This window comes from Lontra canadensis, unplaced genomic scaffold (assembly GCF_010015895.1).
Source record: "Lontra canadensis isolate GAN:19392208 unplaced genomic scaffold, GSC_riverotter_1.0 scaffold39, whole genome shotgun sequence".
Taxonomy (NCBI): Eukaryota; Metazoa; Chordata; class Mammalia; order Carnivora; family Mustelidae; genus Lontra; species Lontra canadensis.
In genome coordinates this window covers 818,913-836,540 of record NW_022631033.1, presented here as the reverse complement: position 1 = coordinate 836,540, position 17,628 = coordinate 818,913, and the positions used below count along the sequence as shown (strand labels likewise).

The window sequence follows — 17,628 nt, the reverse complement described above, 5'->3', positions numbered from 1 at the left end:
AGTAAACGGATCTGCCAAGCACAGATCATCAGACGAGCCCACAATCATACAGAAAATATAAAAAGCGAACATTGCTAGGTGTGCAGTCTACGTGTGAGGACAAACTTTTTGTAAAACCTGTACTGAAATGTGTGCTGAAAATCCTTAAAATCTTCCCTCTTTTAAAACATTTTAAGGTCACAAATGTGTTCTAACAGAGTAATTAGCTGAACAGAGGTGATCTGTCCAGGCGTCATTCACATTAACAGAGAAGGGGACATCACCAGCACCTGACTGATGCCCATACCATGGTAGACTTCATCGCTATTAAAATATTTTTACATATTTTTATAGACAAGGAGAGTTGTCCTAATATACTGCAGTGATTTGTTAAAACATCTGTTATAGAAATAATTGGTATAATAATTTTATTAATACAAATTGTGTGTATCTACAGATAAGGACATAGGAAAATATGAAAACTAAACCAAAATGTCAATAATGACCATCTCTGAATCTTTTATTTATGTTCATTTTTCCATGGTGAGATATGTTATTCGCATGGTTTTTAAAAAGCCAACAAATAAAAGATTTTACAATTATAGGGGCACCTGGGTGGCTCAGTCATTGGGCATCTGCCTTTGGCTCAGATCATGATCCCGGGGTCCTGGGATGGAGCCCCGCATCATCCTTGCTCAGCAGGAAGCCTGCTTCTCCCTCTCCCACTCCCCCTGCTTGTGTTCCCTCTCTCGCTGTCTCTGTCAAATAAACAAATAAAATCTTCTTTAAAAATTTGCAATTTCCAGCAATGGCCACGGTCGCCAAACTGTGGAAAGAACCAAGATGCCCTTCAACGGACGAATGGATAAGGAAGATGTGGTCCATATACACTATGGAGTATTATGCCTCCATCAGAAAGGATGAATGCCCAACTTTTGTGTCAACTTGGGACGGGACTGGAAGAGATTATGCTGAGTGAAATAAGTCAAGCAGAGAGAGTCAACTATCATACGGTTTCACTTATTTGTGGAGCATAACAAATAGCATGGAGGACATGGGGAGTTAGGAGAAAGGAGTTGGGGGAAATTGGAAGGGGAGGTGAACCATGAGAGACTATGGACTCTGAAAAACAATCTGAGGGTTTTGAAGGGGCGGGAGTGGGAGGTTGGGGGAACCAGGTGGTGGGTATTGGAGAGGGCACGGGTTGCATGGAGCACTGGGTGTGGTGCAAAAACAATGAAAACTGTTATGCTGAAAATAAATTTAAAAAATTAAAAATAAATAAATAAATAAATAATAAAAATAAAAATTTGCAGTTTCGGTGTTCACAATTTCTACAAGTAAATCTCTGAATTAGTTAGCTAGAAGGTACTCTCACAAATAATTTGTACAATTTATCCTTAATACATAGGTACTTGCTGAACTAAAATAGTTGAAATATTTACTAACACAATCACTAGCTACTCATCATCCATGCCCGAAGTCCTTCCAGATAAACGTGATCTGACCGTGCGAAGGGAGAAGACTTATGGGCTTACAACCTGCACCCCTCACCGGAAGACACGGCGAAGGGAGACAGGAGAGGAACGCGCTCTGCTACGGTCAAGGGAGAGTCACAGACGAATCACAGCCAGAGCCCAGGTTTCCCACTGCCAGGCAGGTGCTGGACACCCGTCCACGCCGAGCCTCCATTCACCCTGCAAGGCCAGAAACTGGATTCTCCACCAACAGGTGATATGAGGACCCCCCTGGCTTTCTGGCTAATTAGGGAGAAAGTAAAGAAAGCACCAGTAGGTTTAGTTCGTAAGAAAATAAACCAAATTGAATTCACACATTTAATAAAGAAAAAAGCATTTGGGTTCGTCAAAGCTAACGAGAACCTGCACTAAAAACCAATGACGCTGCCCAATGAAAAGGAATCGGCTTTACAAGGGGCTGCTTCTGGCGCCGGTAGACAGGCCCACACTTGGTGCTGCTCTGTTTCTCACCCTATGTAAACTTCGTCTCGGAGCAACATAGACCTGTTCACAGTTACCTGGAGGAGAGGGAATTTTCTTTTGCAAAATAACCCAGATTTCCACATTCCAAATTAATGCGGCTTGATGCAGCAGCAACACTAAGAACACTTTATATAATTTCTCTTATTTTCGATGAGACAAATCTCAAAATGCAGCCTGTTCTCATCCTTGTCTGAGCACAACAGAACCGTGAATTCTGCTTGGAGTCCGGCCTGAGGGCGGCACCACGGCCAGAACTGGGTCATGTACAAGGAGCCACGGTATCGACGGAAAGATTAGCATCCGAACGACTCCAGTAGGCTGCTTCAGAAACATGGTGCCATCCCAAAAAATCCAACGTGCATTTCCCATATGATCTATATGAATGAATTTGCATGCAGACCATTGACTGTCCTAAGAGCTCCCGTGCAAAGACTCCTCCTACCAAAGAGAAACAGTTGATCGAGACTATGTCATCACCTTGGCCTGTGTGCTCAGACTCTCGAGGATACGGAAGTATGACAGACTAGATCACGAGAGCAAAGCCAGCTTCCTTGACCTCATCTCCTGACATTTGGACCACGTCACTCCTCGTGGCAGGAGCGGGGTGATTAGTGGAATCATGGCCTCGACCCACCAGATGCCGGCAGAGCCCTCACACAGCTGTACAAACAAATGAGAAACTGTCTGGACCTTCTAACACCCACTGGCTACAGGGGCAAATGGCCCCCTGGAGAAGGAGCGATATAAAGGGGGACAGAAGACCTCCCAGGGAGGTCACCCACATCTCTCCACGGACAGAACAGAGAAGCTGAGAGAGACGGGATCCAGGTAGAGGACCTCGGGGGCTCTGACCGTTCAGAGTCTGCCTTCAGCTCAGGTCATGATCCCGGGGTCCTGGGATGGAGCCCCACGTTGGGCTCCCTGCTCAGCAGGGAGCCTGCTGCTCCCACCCCCTCTGCCTGCTGCTCTGCCTACTTGTGTACTCCTGTCCGTCAAATACATGAATAAAATCTTTTTAAAAAGAGAGAGAGATGGAATCCAGGTGGGGAAAGGAAATCTTCCTTTGCCTCCCTTTCCTTCCCCAAATCCATATAAAGGTCAGTGGTGGGAGAGAAGGGAGTACGTCCCCAACATAGCAGAAAAACAAGAACACCCCTCCTACAGCAGTATCATTACAGAGACTCTGAGAGAAGATGATGGATGGACCCGACTGACCGAGCGGAGGCCGAGCACGGCTAGTGGGGCAGCCTGTCCTGGCCAGTGCAGGGCCAGTCCCACGGAGGCGACCGGGGAAGAAGGGCTTCTGACAGCTCCTACCCCACGGAACCCGAAGGAAGGACTGTGTTCTTCCCATGAATTAACCACCTCAAGACTGTTTATGGAAATACAAAAATCTCCTGCGCCCAACAAGGTAGAATGCCTGGGGACACGTAGATCCTTAAACACAGGCCTGTTCGAGAGGGAGGCATCTCGGGCAGCCGACTACAGCTTTGAGTGCTAGAAAACATGAATCGAGGCAAATCAAAACCAAAGTAAGGGGAAGAAAGGAAATAATCAGACCCAAACAGGTATCCGTGAAACAGAGAAGAAAAAACAACACCAATAATCCATGACAACAAAATCTGGTTCGGGAGATCATTAAAATCGACAAACCTGACTGAAGAGGAAAAAAGGAGAGAAAATTCAAATTCACGGCATCCAGACCAGAGAAACAGGTCCTCGGATCCTGAAAGCCAGGGGCTTGCTGAGCAAGCGGAAAATGTCGGGTGTTTCTCAGTGGGGCAGGCGGGGAGGAGCTTCCCTCCAGTGACCCTCGGCAGCCACACCGGGAGACATGGCCGAGCTCACCGGGGAGGGAGGGCCCATTCTGGAGGCCGGAGGGGGGGGGGGAGTGGCTGAATGTCCGTCACTCCCAGGACCACCCGGCCCCCAAGGATTACGCGGTTCAGAACTGAGGAGCGCCTTCCCCACGGCTCCCCAAGGGGAGAGTTCTGCCCTCCTGAGGCAGAACCCGACAGGGGCCTCCAGGTGCATCCACTGCCGGCCGTGGGGGCCAGGCTCGTGACAGAGGTGGTGGCAGCAGGGGGTCCCGGGGAGGCCCGAGCCACGGCTGCTCCTCAGCTCTGCAGTCCCCATTGGGATCAAGCATCTTCCCATTATGGGGAGCTGCATCTCGTAGGGGGAACTGGGGGTGTGGCGTGCAGCTGGCGGGCTCCGGTGACAGCCTCCCTGGGGGGCTGCCCCGCACCTCGGACACTCGCCACGTGGTGAAAGACTCCTCCCCAAGGACAAACACCCAACTGTCACCACCGACAGACTGTCCCCAGAACGCTGCCCCATCCGTGGAGGAGAGAGGCAGTGGTCTGTCCCTGGGGCCTGGCAGTCTGCCTGAGCTCCAAGCCGGGAAGCGGCCTCAGGGGTGGGCTCTGCTGACACAGTGCCGAGGGGGAGTGTAACAGTGAAAGCCAGGCTGGCTCAGTCAGACGGGCACGGGACTCTCGATCTCAGAGTCGCAGTTCAAGGCCCACGCTGGGTACAGAGATGATTTAAATCTATAAATAAACTTAAAAAAAAAAAACCCACTATAAGTTAAGACAATTAAAAATTAAACAAAAGGGACAGTTTGTCTTCTGCCTCTCCGAAGGCTCTTACATAGACGGACGTCCAACGAAGGGCAGCCGTGTTCCCGGCTGTGGGGAAGTCAACGCCGCCTCCTGAGAAGACCAAGGAGGCCAAGCAGGTGTCGCGAACAGAGATGTACACGTGTGAGGGGCCCCGAGGGACACACCAGGGGACGCAGGAGACAGGAGCAGCTCTGAAGGGTCCATGCGAAATCTTACCACGTTCATCCACACAAATCTGTCCCGGAGATAGGAGAACTCCGGACGTGTCCTCTGTCGCCCCTGAACCATAGCAGCAAAGGCGTCCGTGTGTGGGGGTTGCGACACCGGGAGGGGAGGTCACAGCCTGCGTCACCCGTGTTCGCAGGCAGGGGAGTGGGGGCACAGCCCGCGGGGCCTTCCTGAGCACCCGGTTCTGGGTGTTCCGGGAACGTGCGGCAGTGACACGTGTGCATCCCTGCTCCACTGTGAGCGGCTCTGTGCCCCCGGCTCCCATGCTCCCAACACAACGCCACATGACAGCCTCCAAAGACCACCATAACGTAATGAGAGCACAGCCACTCCGCTCAGCGGTTCCCGTCCCAGCCACCACGGGCCCGTGCACACACTGGGCACACCTCCCACGGCCAGCGGCCAGCAGCGGAGACCCGCCGACCTCCTCACCCCCCACCACGTCCTCCAGCACCGCAGAGCAATAAGCATGGTGCCTCCGAGCGGTCAGCACGGCTCAAACACCAGAGCCCCTCCCCGCCTGCGTCCCCACCGCCGGCCTGCGGGACATGGGGAGCACAGAAGGGACATTACCTGAGCAGTCCCCATCGTGGCTGGGCTGGTACAGGACGAGGGCGTCCAGCGGCAGGTGCTGTGAAGCTGCACGGGGCTCAGGGCCGTGCCTCACGGGGTGCCAGAGCCTACGGTGAGGAATGGACAGAAATGGGGAAGATATGATAAAAAAAAAATAATAATAATAAGCAACCTCCCCCCACAGAAAAGAAAACACATGGAATGTAGATAGAAAACATGAGTCCGAACGATAATTAGAGCCACTGGGAGCCGGGCTTTGGCAGAGACGCCGTCTACACCAAGCAAGGCCAGGTCGGTTTAAGACCCTGAAACATGGTGTCTATACGCGCAGACCTATGTCCCCGGGGCAGAAAAGAGGTCACTTCTCCAGCAGGGCAGGATGAGACAAGACATCGCCTCCCACCTTCAGACCCTGGAACCGGAGAGAAGTGAAAGCAGTGGACTCTGAGCCAGGGCTGTGGCTTTCCGGAGAGGCTGCGGGCAGGGTGGTATTTGTGGCCGCGGCCAGCCCTGCGGTCCGGGAACCCCGGGCGGCACCAGGCTGTGAGCTCGCTGTCCATGCAGGGCAGACGGCCCGGGAGGCTGCGGAAACAGAGGGTGCCAGGACATTGTCCTGATCCGTCCTAGCCCTCCCGGGAAGCCGGTGCCCAACGCGGCACCCCGCCAGCCACATGCGGCGGGGGGTCTCCTCTAGGAGACTGTTGGTAGCATCAGGTGGGGAAGACCCGACGCACTTTGTTCCTACAGGGCAGCTGCCGTCCCAAGATGCGAACCCACAGTCCGTTCACGCACCCTAGGAAACCGCCCTCAGGCTCAGCAGCTTTCCGGGAAGGCCAGAGTCCCACATGCAGCACTGGGCTTCCGGAACGCCTTCCGTCCCCAGAGTCTCTGACCAGACCCATTACCGGAGGCCACGCGCTTCCTTTCAAATGCACGAGCCTCCTAAGGCAGAAAAGCAGCTGTGTCTCCTGTGGGCAAGTGTGCACCACAGACCTGACTGTAAGGCACACACGCCCCGGAAGGCGCTCGCCGGTTCCCGAACCCGTTAGCAACCTGCCGCAACTGTCACCTAAGCTGCGGGTATGTCTCCAGGCATGTCCTCCTGAAACGCCCAGAGCAACAGCCCCCTTCTCGCTGGCATTACTCACGACCGGAACCAGGACTTCTCCTGCGTTTCCCTCCTGAAGACTCACACGGACCCTGCAAACCCCTTCCTGGCGGGCACCTGGGTTGCCTCCAGTTTTTCCCGATGCCTGAGAACTCCGCACATTTCCGTATGTTTCTGTTAGTTTGTGCAGAACACACTTGTGGGAGTGGACTTAGCAGATCACAGGACACGCGTGTGCACCCCGCCCACTGGGTCTGCTGTGGGTCTGCACTGGAAAGAGAGTCCCCACTGTTCTCGCGGATCCGGAGGAACTCGCGGTAGGACTCCTGACCAGATGTGCTCCCACACAGACCGCCTGTTCCACACATGTGTCTGCTTCTTTGGGGGAGTTTCTAATGACTGTGTATCACCCCGTATATATTCCAGACCCCTGTCTGCTCCATCTGCTGCCACACTCCTCCTGCTTCCCATGCCCTTACTTCCTCAGTGGTGGCTCTCAAGAAGTCAGATGGGCTTAGTAGGATTCATGTGCAAATCAATTACTCCCTTCGTTAAGGGCTTCTGTTATTAGAACGACCTTCCCAATTTCACAATTCAAAAAATACATTCGAGGGGCACCTGTGTGGCTCAGTGGGTTAAAGCCTCTGCCTTTGGCTCAGATCATGATCCCAGGGTTCTGGGATCGAGCCCCGTATCGAGCTCTCTGCTCAGCGGGGAGCCTGTTTCCCCATCCCCCTCTGCCTGCCTCTCTGCCTGCTTGAGATCTCTCTCTCTCTGTCAAATAAATAAATAAATTAAATCTTTAAAAAAATACACTTGACCAAATTTTGTTATACCATTTGTACAACTATTTCTAATGATGTGTCTGTAAATTTGAGTTGCAAAGTAGAAATTTTCCATCCAATGGCTAACCAATTGTCCCAATAAATAGATTTGCTGAATAATCCATATTTTCTCCACCAATCTGAAAATGCCATTCGTGCAGAAAAGACTGCGCTACGGGTCACTTTACCTCCAGGAGCATGGGGACACCTGCTTCTTTCTAGGAGACCAGAACTCCCACCGCTCAGGCTGTCTTCAAAACTCTTTCTTAGACAATCTTAAAACTTACTCTTCCGCCTCAACTTTATCATCCCTTAATCAAATCCCCATTGCCCACCTTCAGTGCCCCCCGCACAGGAGCGTGACTGAAACTGTATCACACACTCACACACACACACTCACGCACCTGACGTGAAGCGACAGGTTTTAATACTGAACTTGCCATTCAAGGGTCTCTCCCTCCCCAGCACTCGGTAACATTTTCTGTCCCTTACAGGGATCCCATAGTTTGGGGGTTTCTCCCTATAGACTTTATCCTGTTTTCTCCCACGGTGTCCTGTAGGGCTCCCTCCTCCTGAGAATGGACGCGTTTGGCCATCACATACGGTACAGTTCATGATATTTATTCACAGACCTTCTATTTGTTCTATGTCTCCATGTTCCTACTTACCCAGGAGACTTTGTATGGCCTCTTCCTTTTCCCACTGGACATTTCTAACATTTCCTGTCTTTTACTTTCCCACGTAACCTTAACTGGGGAGCCCAGAATCACGGGGGCCAGGGGTGAGAGTGCTGGTGTTGCCACTTTGATCCACAGTTTAGCACCCCCGGCCACGACTCTGCTTGCCGTGGGGTTTCTGGTTAGATGCCGAAGCCTGGTTAGGAAGTGCCCTGCCGTGACACGTAGACATTCAGCCTAAGCCGTGGCTGTGGAGCTTCAGGACGCTCAGGGTCTCCCGACACAAGCATGTGTGCGCTGTCCTCCCCGCAGGCTCGTCTTACCCCACCTGCCACAGGGGCTGTTACTGAACCTCTTCTGCTTACGGGACAAAGCCCATGCGCTCAGGTTAAACACACACCTAGATGCGATTTGCTAGGATTTTGTGTATGGAATTTATATTTATATTCTTAAGTGAAATCAGCCTTTTTTCTGCCCTATTAACAAGTTTGGGAATTACTCATTAAAAGAGAGTGATGGTTAAACTCTGAAATAGTTTGGACAACGCACAATCATCCACTCAGAAACTGGTGCAGAATTTACCTATAAAACTGATCCTGTGGCTTTCATAAAAGTACATCTAAGAAAATTTTTAATTTTAATTTTCTCATGGTTACTGAACCGTTCATATTTTCTAGCTTTTGTTGGATCAACTTATGTCACTTGCATTCACCAAAAAAAAGAATCATTTCATCTCCATTTTCAAATCTCTCAGTAAAAATGTCTGCAGATTATACAGCCCTTTTAGCCACTGGTGATTCTATCACAATCTTTATACCTAATTCTTCATATTCTTAAATTTGCTCTTCATTGTCTTTACGAGTCTTGCACAATTTGGCTATCTGCAAGACATTTTTTAATGTTGTTTGTGGTTGTTGTTGGAATACTGAATCCTTTGTTATATGTTTTATGTGAGTGTAATTAACACATGTTCTTTTATAACATGAAGAATCCATGTCGTATCTAATCCGACCTGAATAAACAGAATATTTGTTTTTATGTCTGAGTTTTGCCCACCTATGTTTATTGTGATTACTGATAAACTAGGACTTCCATTGCCTTGAGAGTTCACATTTAATGCCTTATAGAGGCATTAAATGCCTTCACTGCCTTATATAGGATTTTTCACTAGATAGGATTTTTCCTTAAATAGGATTTTTTGGTGCCTCTATTTTATTTCTCCCTCAACAGTTTTAACACATGCAAGTATACGTATATTTTCCTAGCAAAGCCATTAATCAATATGTCTAATATCCTCTTGAAGACAAGAACAACTTGGGATGCTCACACGCGCCTCCAAGTCCACAATGCCCTCCCCACAGTGCAGCTGCTCTGACATTACTGCTGTGTGGATACCAAAGGAAAATGTATCACTTATTCTAAAATCAATACTTATAAATGTGTCCTTGACTAGCATCCTTCGGGTTCATGATTCCTCATGCTCAAAAATATCTTGTTTAAAATTCTTTCGACATGGTCTCTGTGTGGTAAACCATCCAGCTCTTTGTGTGTCTGAAAAGGTCCTTCTTTTGCTTTCAATGTTGAATGACAGACAAGGTATAGAATCCAAAAAAATCCAAAAGATGGCTTCAGGGACATATTGTCACTTTGAGCAATTTCTCATTAGTCTATAAGCAATTCCTGTTCTCTTCATAGGCTGCTCAGCATTCTCTCTTTACCCTGGTCCTGCTGTGTTGTACGAGGATGGGTCACGATGGGCCTCTTGTCTTCACTCTGGCCTAGCAGGTGGTACAATGTTTCTGTACCCACCTTTTTAACTTGAGTTTTTACTTAAATTCCAGTCAGTTAATATACAGAGCAATATTAGTTTCATATGTACAACACAGTGATTCAACACTTCCAAGCACCTGGTGCTCAGGACAGGTGCCCTCCTTCGTCCCCATCACCACCACCCCCACCGCACCTCTGGGACCATCAGTGTGTTCTCTGTAGTTAAGAATATGTTTCTTGCTTTGCCTTTCTTCCTTTTGCTCATTGGTTTCGTAAACTCCACCTGAGTGAGATCATAAGGTATTCGTCCAGTGGCACAATTTTCAATCTGAAAACAGTGCTCCTCAATGTGGGAAGATTCTTGGACATTTTATCACAAATACTGGTTGAATAGTTTATTCCTTTCTTTAGCTTCTATCAGAAGCATCTTCTGCCTTTCAGATCTGTGCACTACATCCCTGGGGTTTCTCATGTTCTTTTTGTGCTTAGTACTAAGAAATTTCTTTATTTTATTTATTTATTTATTTATTTATTTTTATCAGCATATAATGTATTATTAGCCCCAGGGGTACAGGTCTGTGAGTCGCCAGGTTTACACACTTCACAGCACTCACCATATCACATACACTCCCCAGTGTCCATAATCCAACCACCCTCTCCATACCCTACTCTGCCCAGCAACCCTCAGTTTGTTTTGTGAGATTAAGAGTCTCTTATGGTTTGTCTCCCTCCCGATCCCATCTTGTTTCATTTTCTCCTTCCCTACCTCCCAAGCCCCCACATTGCCTCTCAAATTCCTCATATCAGGGAGATCATATGATAATAGTCTTTCTCTGATTGACTTATTTTGCTCAGCTTAATACCCTCTAGTTCCATCCACATCACTGCAAATGGCAATGTTTCATTTCTTTTGATGGCTGCATAGTATTCCATTGTATATATATACCACCTCTTCTTTATCCATTCATCTGTTGATGGACATCTAGATTCTTTCCAAAGTTTGGCTCTTGTGGACATTGCTGCTATGAACATTCAGGTGCATGTGCCCCTTCAGATCACTACATTTGTATTTTAGGGTAAATACCCAGTAGTGCGATTGCTGGGTCATAGGGTAGCTCTATTTTCAACTTCTTGAGGAACCTCCATGCTGTTTTTCAGAGTGGCCGCACCAGCTTGCATTCCCACCAACAGTGTAGGAGGGTTCCCCTTTCTCCACAACCTCGCCAACATCTGTCATTTCCTGACTTAATTTTAGCCATTCTGACTGGTGTGAGATGGGATCTCATTGTGGTTTTGATTTGTATTTCCCTGATGCCGAGTGATGTGGAGCACTTTTTCATGTGTCTGTTGGCCATCTGCATGTCTTCTTTGCAGAAATGTCTGTTCATGTCTTCTGCCCATTTCTTGATTGGATTCTTTGTTCTTTGGGTATTGAGTTTGATAAGTTCTTTATAGATTTTGGATAGTAGCCCTTTATCTGATATGTCATTTGCAAATATCTTCTCCCATTCTGTCAGTTGTCTTTTGGTTTTGTTGACTGTTTCCTTTGCTGTGTAAAAGCTTTTGATCTTGATGAAGTCCCAGTACTTCATTTTTGCCCTTGCTTCCCTTGCGTTTGGTGATGTTTCTAGGAAGAAGTTGCTGTGGCTTAGGTCAAAGAGGTTGCTGCCTGTGTTCTCCTCAAGAATTTGGGTGGATTCCTGTCTCACATTGAGGTCTTTCATCCATTTGGAGTCTATTTTCGTGTGTGGTGTAAGGAAATGGTCCAGTTTCATTCTTCTGCACGTTGCTGTCCAATTTTCCCAACACCATTTGTTGAAGAGACTGACTTCTTTCCATTGGACATTCTTTCCTGCTTTGTCTAAGATTAGTTGACTATAGAGCTAAGGGTGTATTTCTGGTCTCTCTACTCTGTTCCACTGATCTATGTGTCTGTTTTTGTGCCAGTATCATACTGTCTTGATGATAACAGCTTTGTAATAGAGCTTGAAGTCTGGAATTGTGACACCACCAACTTGGCTTTCTTTCTCAACACTCCTCTGGCTATTCAAGGTCTTTTCTGGTTCCACATAAATTTTAGGATTATTTGTTCTGTTTCTTTGAAGAAAATTGATGGTATTTTGATAGGGATTGCATTAAATGTGTAGATTGCTTTAGGCAGCATAGACATTTTCACAATAATTTGTTTTTCCAATCCATGAGCATGGAACATTTCTCCATTTCTTTGTGTCCTCCTCAATTTCTTTCATGAGTACTTTATTGTTTTCTAAGTACAGATTCTTTGCCTCTTTGGTTAGATTTATTCCTAGGTATCTTATCGTTGTGGGTGCCATTGTAAATGGGATTGACTTCTTAATTTCTCTTTCTTCTGTCTTGTTGTTGGTGTATAGAAATGCAACTGATTTCTGTGCATTGATTTTATATCCCAATACTTTACTGAATTCCTGTATGAGTTCTAGCAGTTTTGGAGTGGAGTGTGTCCCACTTCCAGCCAGAGATTGGAAGACCGCCATCTTCGTTCCTGTCCTCCAAAGCTCTATGAAAAGCGTTCAGGGAACAAAAGTTCTGAGAGCGAACCTTAGGAGATTACTTAGCCCGGCTCCTGACAAGCACAGTGCAATTCCGCCTCTGGCAAAGACACTTGAGAATCAGCAACAGGCCCCTCCCCCAGAGGATCAGCAAGACCATCCAGCCAAGACCAAGCTCACTGATCAAGAACAACGGAATTCCAGAGGAGGAGAAAGCAAAGCATGAAATTCATGGCTCTCTCCCCAAGATTCTTTAATCTTGCAAAATTATTTAAATTTTTTTAAATTTTGCTTTTTTTCTTATTCTAATTTTTTAACTTTTCCTCTTTCCTCTTTTAACGTTTTTTAACTAGTTTATCTTAACAATACCTTTCTTTAAAAAAATCTTTAAACCTTCATTATTATAGTCATAGTCTATCCTTCATTGTATCTAACTAAATTTTTGTATACATATAGGGTTTTTTCTCTTAAAAAATTTTGGGATACAACTTCTTCTAATAGATCAAAATATACCCTAAATCTAGCACAGGGCTTTGTTCTAGTCTCCAGCCTAAGCAAACTCTCTTCACTTTCTTTTTCTTTCTTCTACCAACCAACTTATCAATTCCTTTTTTAGAATTTTTTTTTAATTTTCATCTTTACAGTCCAAAGACCCCATCAAAAAAGAGAACTACAGACCAATATCCTTGATGAACACCGATGCAAAAATTCTCACCAAAATACTAGCCAATAGGATCCAACAGTACATTAAAAGGATTATTCACCACGACCAAGTGGGATTTATTCCAGGGCTGCAAGGTTGGTTCAATACTAAGAAACTTCTTCAGCTTCATCCTCTAGTTCACAAATCTTTTTTCTGCTACTTCTGATCTGCGTATGTCCACTGAGCTTTCATTTCAAGGGCTCCAATTTTTATACTATTTCTAAGCACACCCCCTCCTACTCTAGCTGCACAGGTGTCCCCCACAGCACATGGGCTGCAAACAGGGATGCGGGAACGGTGCTGCCTCCGGGATCCAGGCTTCATTAGTGACACACCTCTGAACGAAGGTTATGTAACCACAGATGACGGTCCATAACCTGCAAAGTGGAGAGGCCGGGACTCCCCTCACAAGGCGGTTGTAAGGGTTAAGTGGGTTATTCATGTAAAGTCCTCAGAACATGGGTGGGAACATCCTATGACTCAACACATGTTACAAACATATGTTTTTGCAAACGTGGGAGGAAAAGGGTTAGCCCCGAGTTTACGACCCGTGCAATGTGGCCGATTAATTCAGTTATACTACCTGGTGTTCGCAATGTCTATTCTAATTCTCACTGCTCCTAATTTTAAGGAGAAAGAAAACTAAATTCCCATTGTAAATTTCTGCCTTTTTCATGGCATCCCACTCATATTTTACAGATGAGATTAGGGGTCTTTTTCTGAGTGTTCCTCAGTCTACCCTTTAAAAGTTTTTTTTTTTTTTAATTTGATAGACAGAGATCACAAGTAGTCAGAGAGGCAGGCAGGGAGAGAGGGGGGAGGCAGGCTCCCTGCTAAGCAGAGAGCCCGACGCGGGGCTCGATCCCAGGAATCCGGGACCATGACCTGAGCCGAAGGCAGAAGCTTTAACCCACTGAGCCACTCAGGCGCCCCCGGTCTATCCTTTAAATGTACTTTAATAGGAACCTGCCCTCTATAATTCAGCGTGTTTTGTCTTTCAAGTGATATGTACACTTGGATGGCCTACGTTTCCTCAGCTCTGTCCCCTCATCTCTCACACTCAAAGCAGCCATGAAGCCTTTTTCTGGGGCTCCAGAAAGCTGAGGGGCAGGATGAGAAGCTACTCCTTCCTGCTTAGCTAGGAAAATGTGGACTCTCCCACCAGCGAAGAAAGGAGAGACCTCAGACTCTGCGGCTCTTCTGAGTATGCAGAGCCGGGGGAGGGGGAAGGAGAGCTCCCCAGCTCCGAGGGAGAACATTCAGGTCCAGAGAGCACGCCCCTTGGTGAGGGTCCAGTAGGCAGCACCTCTAAGCTTTTTAGACCCTCCAACCTCCTTTAGACTTGCACCGCATAATTGTAATATAAATTTAACTTTCCATGTTTATTCTTCCCTGCTGAAAAGAATCGGTTTTAAGAAATACACACACACACACACACACACACACACACACACAGGCTTCAAGAATGCAAAGCAGAGCATGGTCTATATGTATATTTTATACACAAGGTGTTTTCCCTAATAAAAAGAAATAACATGAATATGGGAATCTCCTTTCCAAATCACAAAATATTTTCCCAATGTCAGCATACATACATGCATATATAGCTATCACACCAAATATTACTTACCTAACTTCTAATATCCAAAAATATTTTAACTGACCTTCCCAAGATATCTCAGGTACTTTTTAGTTTTTGAAAAAGAATATGAGGGCGCCTGGCAGGCTCAGCTGGTTGAACGTCCACCTCTTGATTTCGGCTCAGGGCGTGATCTCAGGGTCGTGAGACTGAGCCCCATGTCAGGCTCCGTGCTCAGGAGGGAGTCTGCTTGAGATCCTCTCTCCCCCTCTGCCTTTGCCCCTCCCCTTCCTCTCTAAAAAATAAGTAAACATTTTTTTAAAAGGCTTATGAATCATTATGATATCTATATGATAACAAGAACTGAAGAACATAATATGTCTGCTCTAATGATCCCTTAATACGAGAAAATACACAAAGGTCAAACTCTATTTAGTTGGCTGGAAGGTCATCTAGTCAGTAACAAAAAGTCTCTTGTTATGGTTAAAAGATTACAGCAAAGCATAACTGAGTAATGCCAAAACCCAATCCCAGGGCGATCTACTTACCCCATTTTCCCATGTACGTGACGCACGGAGACCAGTCATGCCCTCGCTGGGCCCAGCAGCCACAGCAGTCATCACCCTTCTTTTCCAACCAGCATGAACTAACCGCCTTCCCCATTTCCGCACATGTGGAGAAAAAGCGGCACATGTTCACAGGGACGTGTACAGACCTCGACCCGACGTAATTCTAAACGCCACACATCAGGCTACGGTCAGAAGGTATGAACAGAAACATAATGTGAAAATAAGTCACTCAACACCATCAGGCAAGCGCGATGATAGCAGTATCCTTCCTGTACGCAGTAAATTACAGGCACCCACTTAATAACAAGTTTCTCCGGGTACAGAATGAGACTGTGTAATCAAAATTTTATATACAAAGATGTGTCCTCACAAGCACTACCAAATCCAGTCAATGTGTCATAAGTGGGAGTTTTATTCCAAGCGCGTCAGCATCACCACAACTGTTCCTTAAATTCACTTTTTCCTGCACTCCGCAGCGGCATGTCTTCATTTCAATCTGATTTCTCCATCCGGTTTGGAAATTTAGTTCATATATTCATGTATGTCGTCAAAATATTTTTTAAGTGTATTTATTTTTTTAGTAATCTCTACACCCAACGTGGGGCTCGTACTCACAACCTGAGATCAAGAATCATGTGCTCCAACGACTGAGCCGGCGGGGACGACTCCTATCTGGTAATCTGTTCCCCCATCTTTAACGACACCTGATGCATTGTCCTTAGCACCCACAGCAAGGGCACGTCACCGATTAACTCTGTTTCTATCTGATCCCCACGTAACACATCACTCTAGGGTTACAGAGTTCACTGAAATGTTCATGGGTCTTCGTTAGTAGCAAAGAACTCAGCTCTCCACTACCTTCTCGGATGCACGGCATCTTCCCTGCCACCGAGTGATGCTTCCTCAAGTACCTGCTTCCTCCTCTCACCTCCACTGTCCCATCTTGACTCTGACTGCTCTGCAGGGAGAGAGCAGAGTGCCCTGCAAGGCTGGAGATGCACCAAGTGCCACGGGACAGAGATGCACACCGCCACTTGGAACAAATTCACGTCCAAGGGCTGAGGCTTCGTCCACAGGCCTTTGCACCGGCGCAACAGCAGCCCACGCCAGGGGTCTCTGGCCTCTGCTGTCACGGGAACCAACTCCCTGCAATCACTCTCCCTAGACAGAGACAGAAGTGAAGATACACAACGGATCGCCTCTGTGTCTTGGAGGGCCTTGACCACATGCATCTTAGTAGCAATCACATGGTGCTTGGTGGCAGGTAACAGAAAAATGAGCTCAAACCCACCAAATAAGAAAGGCTGTTTCCCGGCTCATGTGGATGCCAAGTGCAGAGCCTCTAGTTGCTCTGATTCCTAGCTCCATAAGTACATGCGAGTCCTGTCTTCTTTATCTTATGATCACACCTTCAACCCAAAGCCAATGACTCCTCACAGTGGCAGGATGGCTGCTCAGAACCCCCACAGATTTTTTGCTCACCTCCAGGGAGAGAGTATGAGTTCTAGAAGCAACCTTAGAAACAAGGAAACCTCTTTATCAGAAACCCCTTTCCAATGTCGGAGGCTTGAGTCAGGTTACATGCCCACTGGAACACAAACCCACGACCACGTGCACAGCTCGTGCCCCACAAAGCCCCTGGGCTGCACTAGGACTTGGGGGTATGGCAGCGGTGAAGCTGTGGGCATTCCAACAGAGACCAGGGTCCTGACGTCGCATCAAGAGAGCAGAGGATCCATCCCAGGCCATGCCTGCAGCCTCCCCACAAGCTCTCACCTTTCCACAAGTATTAAAGCAAGACAGCCAAGTGGGCAGCTACCCAGAGAGCTATGCCACTGCTCACAACACCCCGTCCCAGTAAGTCTGGTTATTGCATTGAAATGTGTACCTGAGTAAGACAAGTGCGTTTCTAAATGCTGGAAATGTGTCAGAGGAGGACTGAGTGCTACACGGGTTGGTAGTGTGAGAGAACTGACATGGGACAACATTAAGACATCAATCCACAAATCCCTGTGAACTACTCCTCTTCTGTCTTCAGTTTAAAAAATCATTAATAATTTGGGCAAGAAAATTCATACCTTTGCAGATTCTCATGTTGAAAATGGTACTAAATTTGGTTAGTAAACAAGATTATGGGAAACCGTGATGTGGCACATGCCATAAACCAGAACTGTAGAAAATGATTCGCAATGTAAGGAGGCTCATTCATGGAATGTGCTTCAAAAACCGTAGGTGGCAATAGGCTGTGTGTGAAATCCAATTATCAGAGCATTAAACATTTCTATCGTCATATCTGCAATCGTTTTATAATCGTATTGCCATTAGCATAACATGTGTAATGGTGTGTGCCAGAGAAGTCACTCTATGTTTTGCTTAATATTTTAACTAATGACTAAAAAGATAATAAGCAAAATTTCATTATAAAATGCATTTTGAACAATCTGAGTGATCACGTGTTGCAAGAAC

At 46.9% G+C, this 17,628-nt stretch overlaps 1 protein-coding gene across 1 annotated transcript in view; it reads right to left on the bottom strand.

Annotated features, from left to right (window-relative positions):
• DLGAP2 (DLG associated protein 2) overlaps positions 1 to 17,628 on the bottom strand; it is a 707,896-nt gene that overhangs the window by 685,520 nt on the left and 4,748 nt on the right. The window contains exons 2-3 of the mRNA XM_032869809.1: positions 17,194 to 17,199; positions 5,405 to 5,513 (exon numbers count right to left, since the gene is read on the bottom strand). Coding sequence (XP_032725700.1) covers positions 5,405 to 5,419 — 15 coding nt within the window. The 5' untranslated portion in view covers positions 5,420 to 5,513; positions 17,194 to 17,199. The remainder of the gene's footprint in view (positions 1 to 5,404; positions 5,514 to 17,193; positions 17,200 to 17,628) is intronic.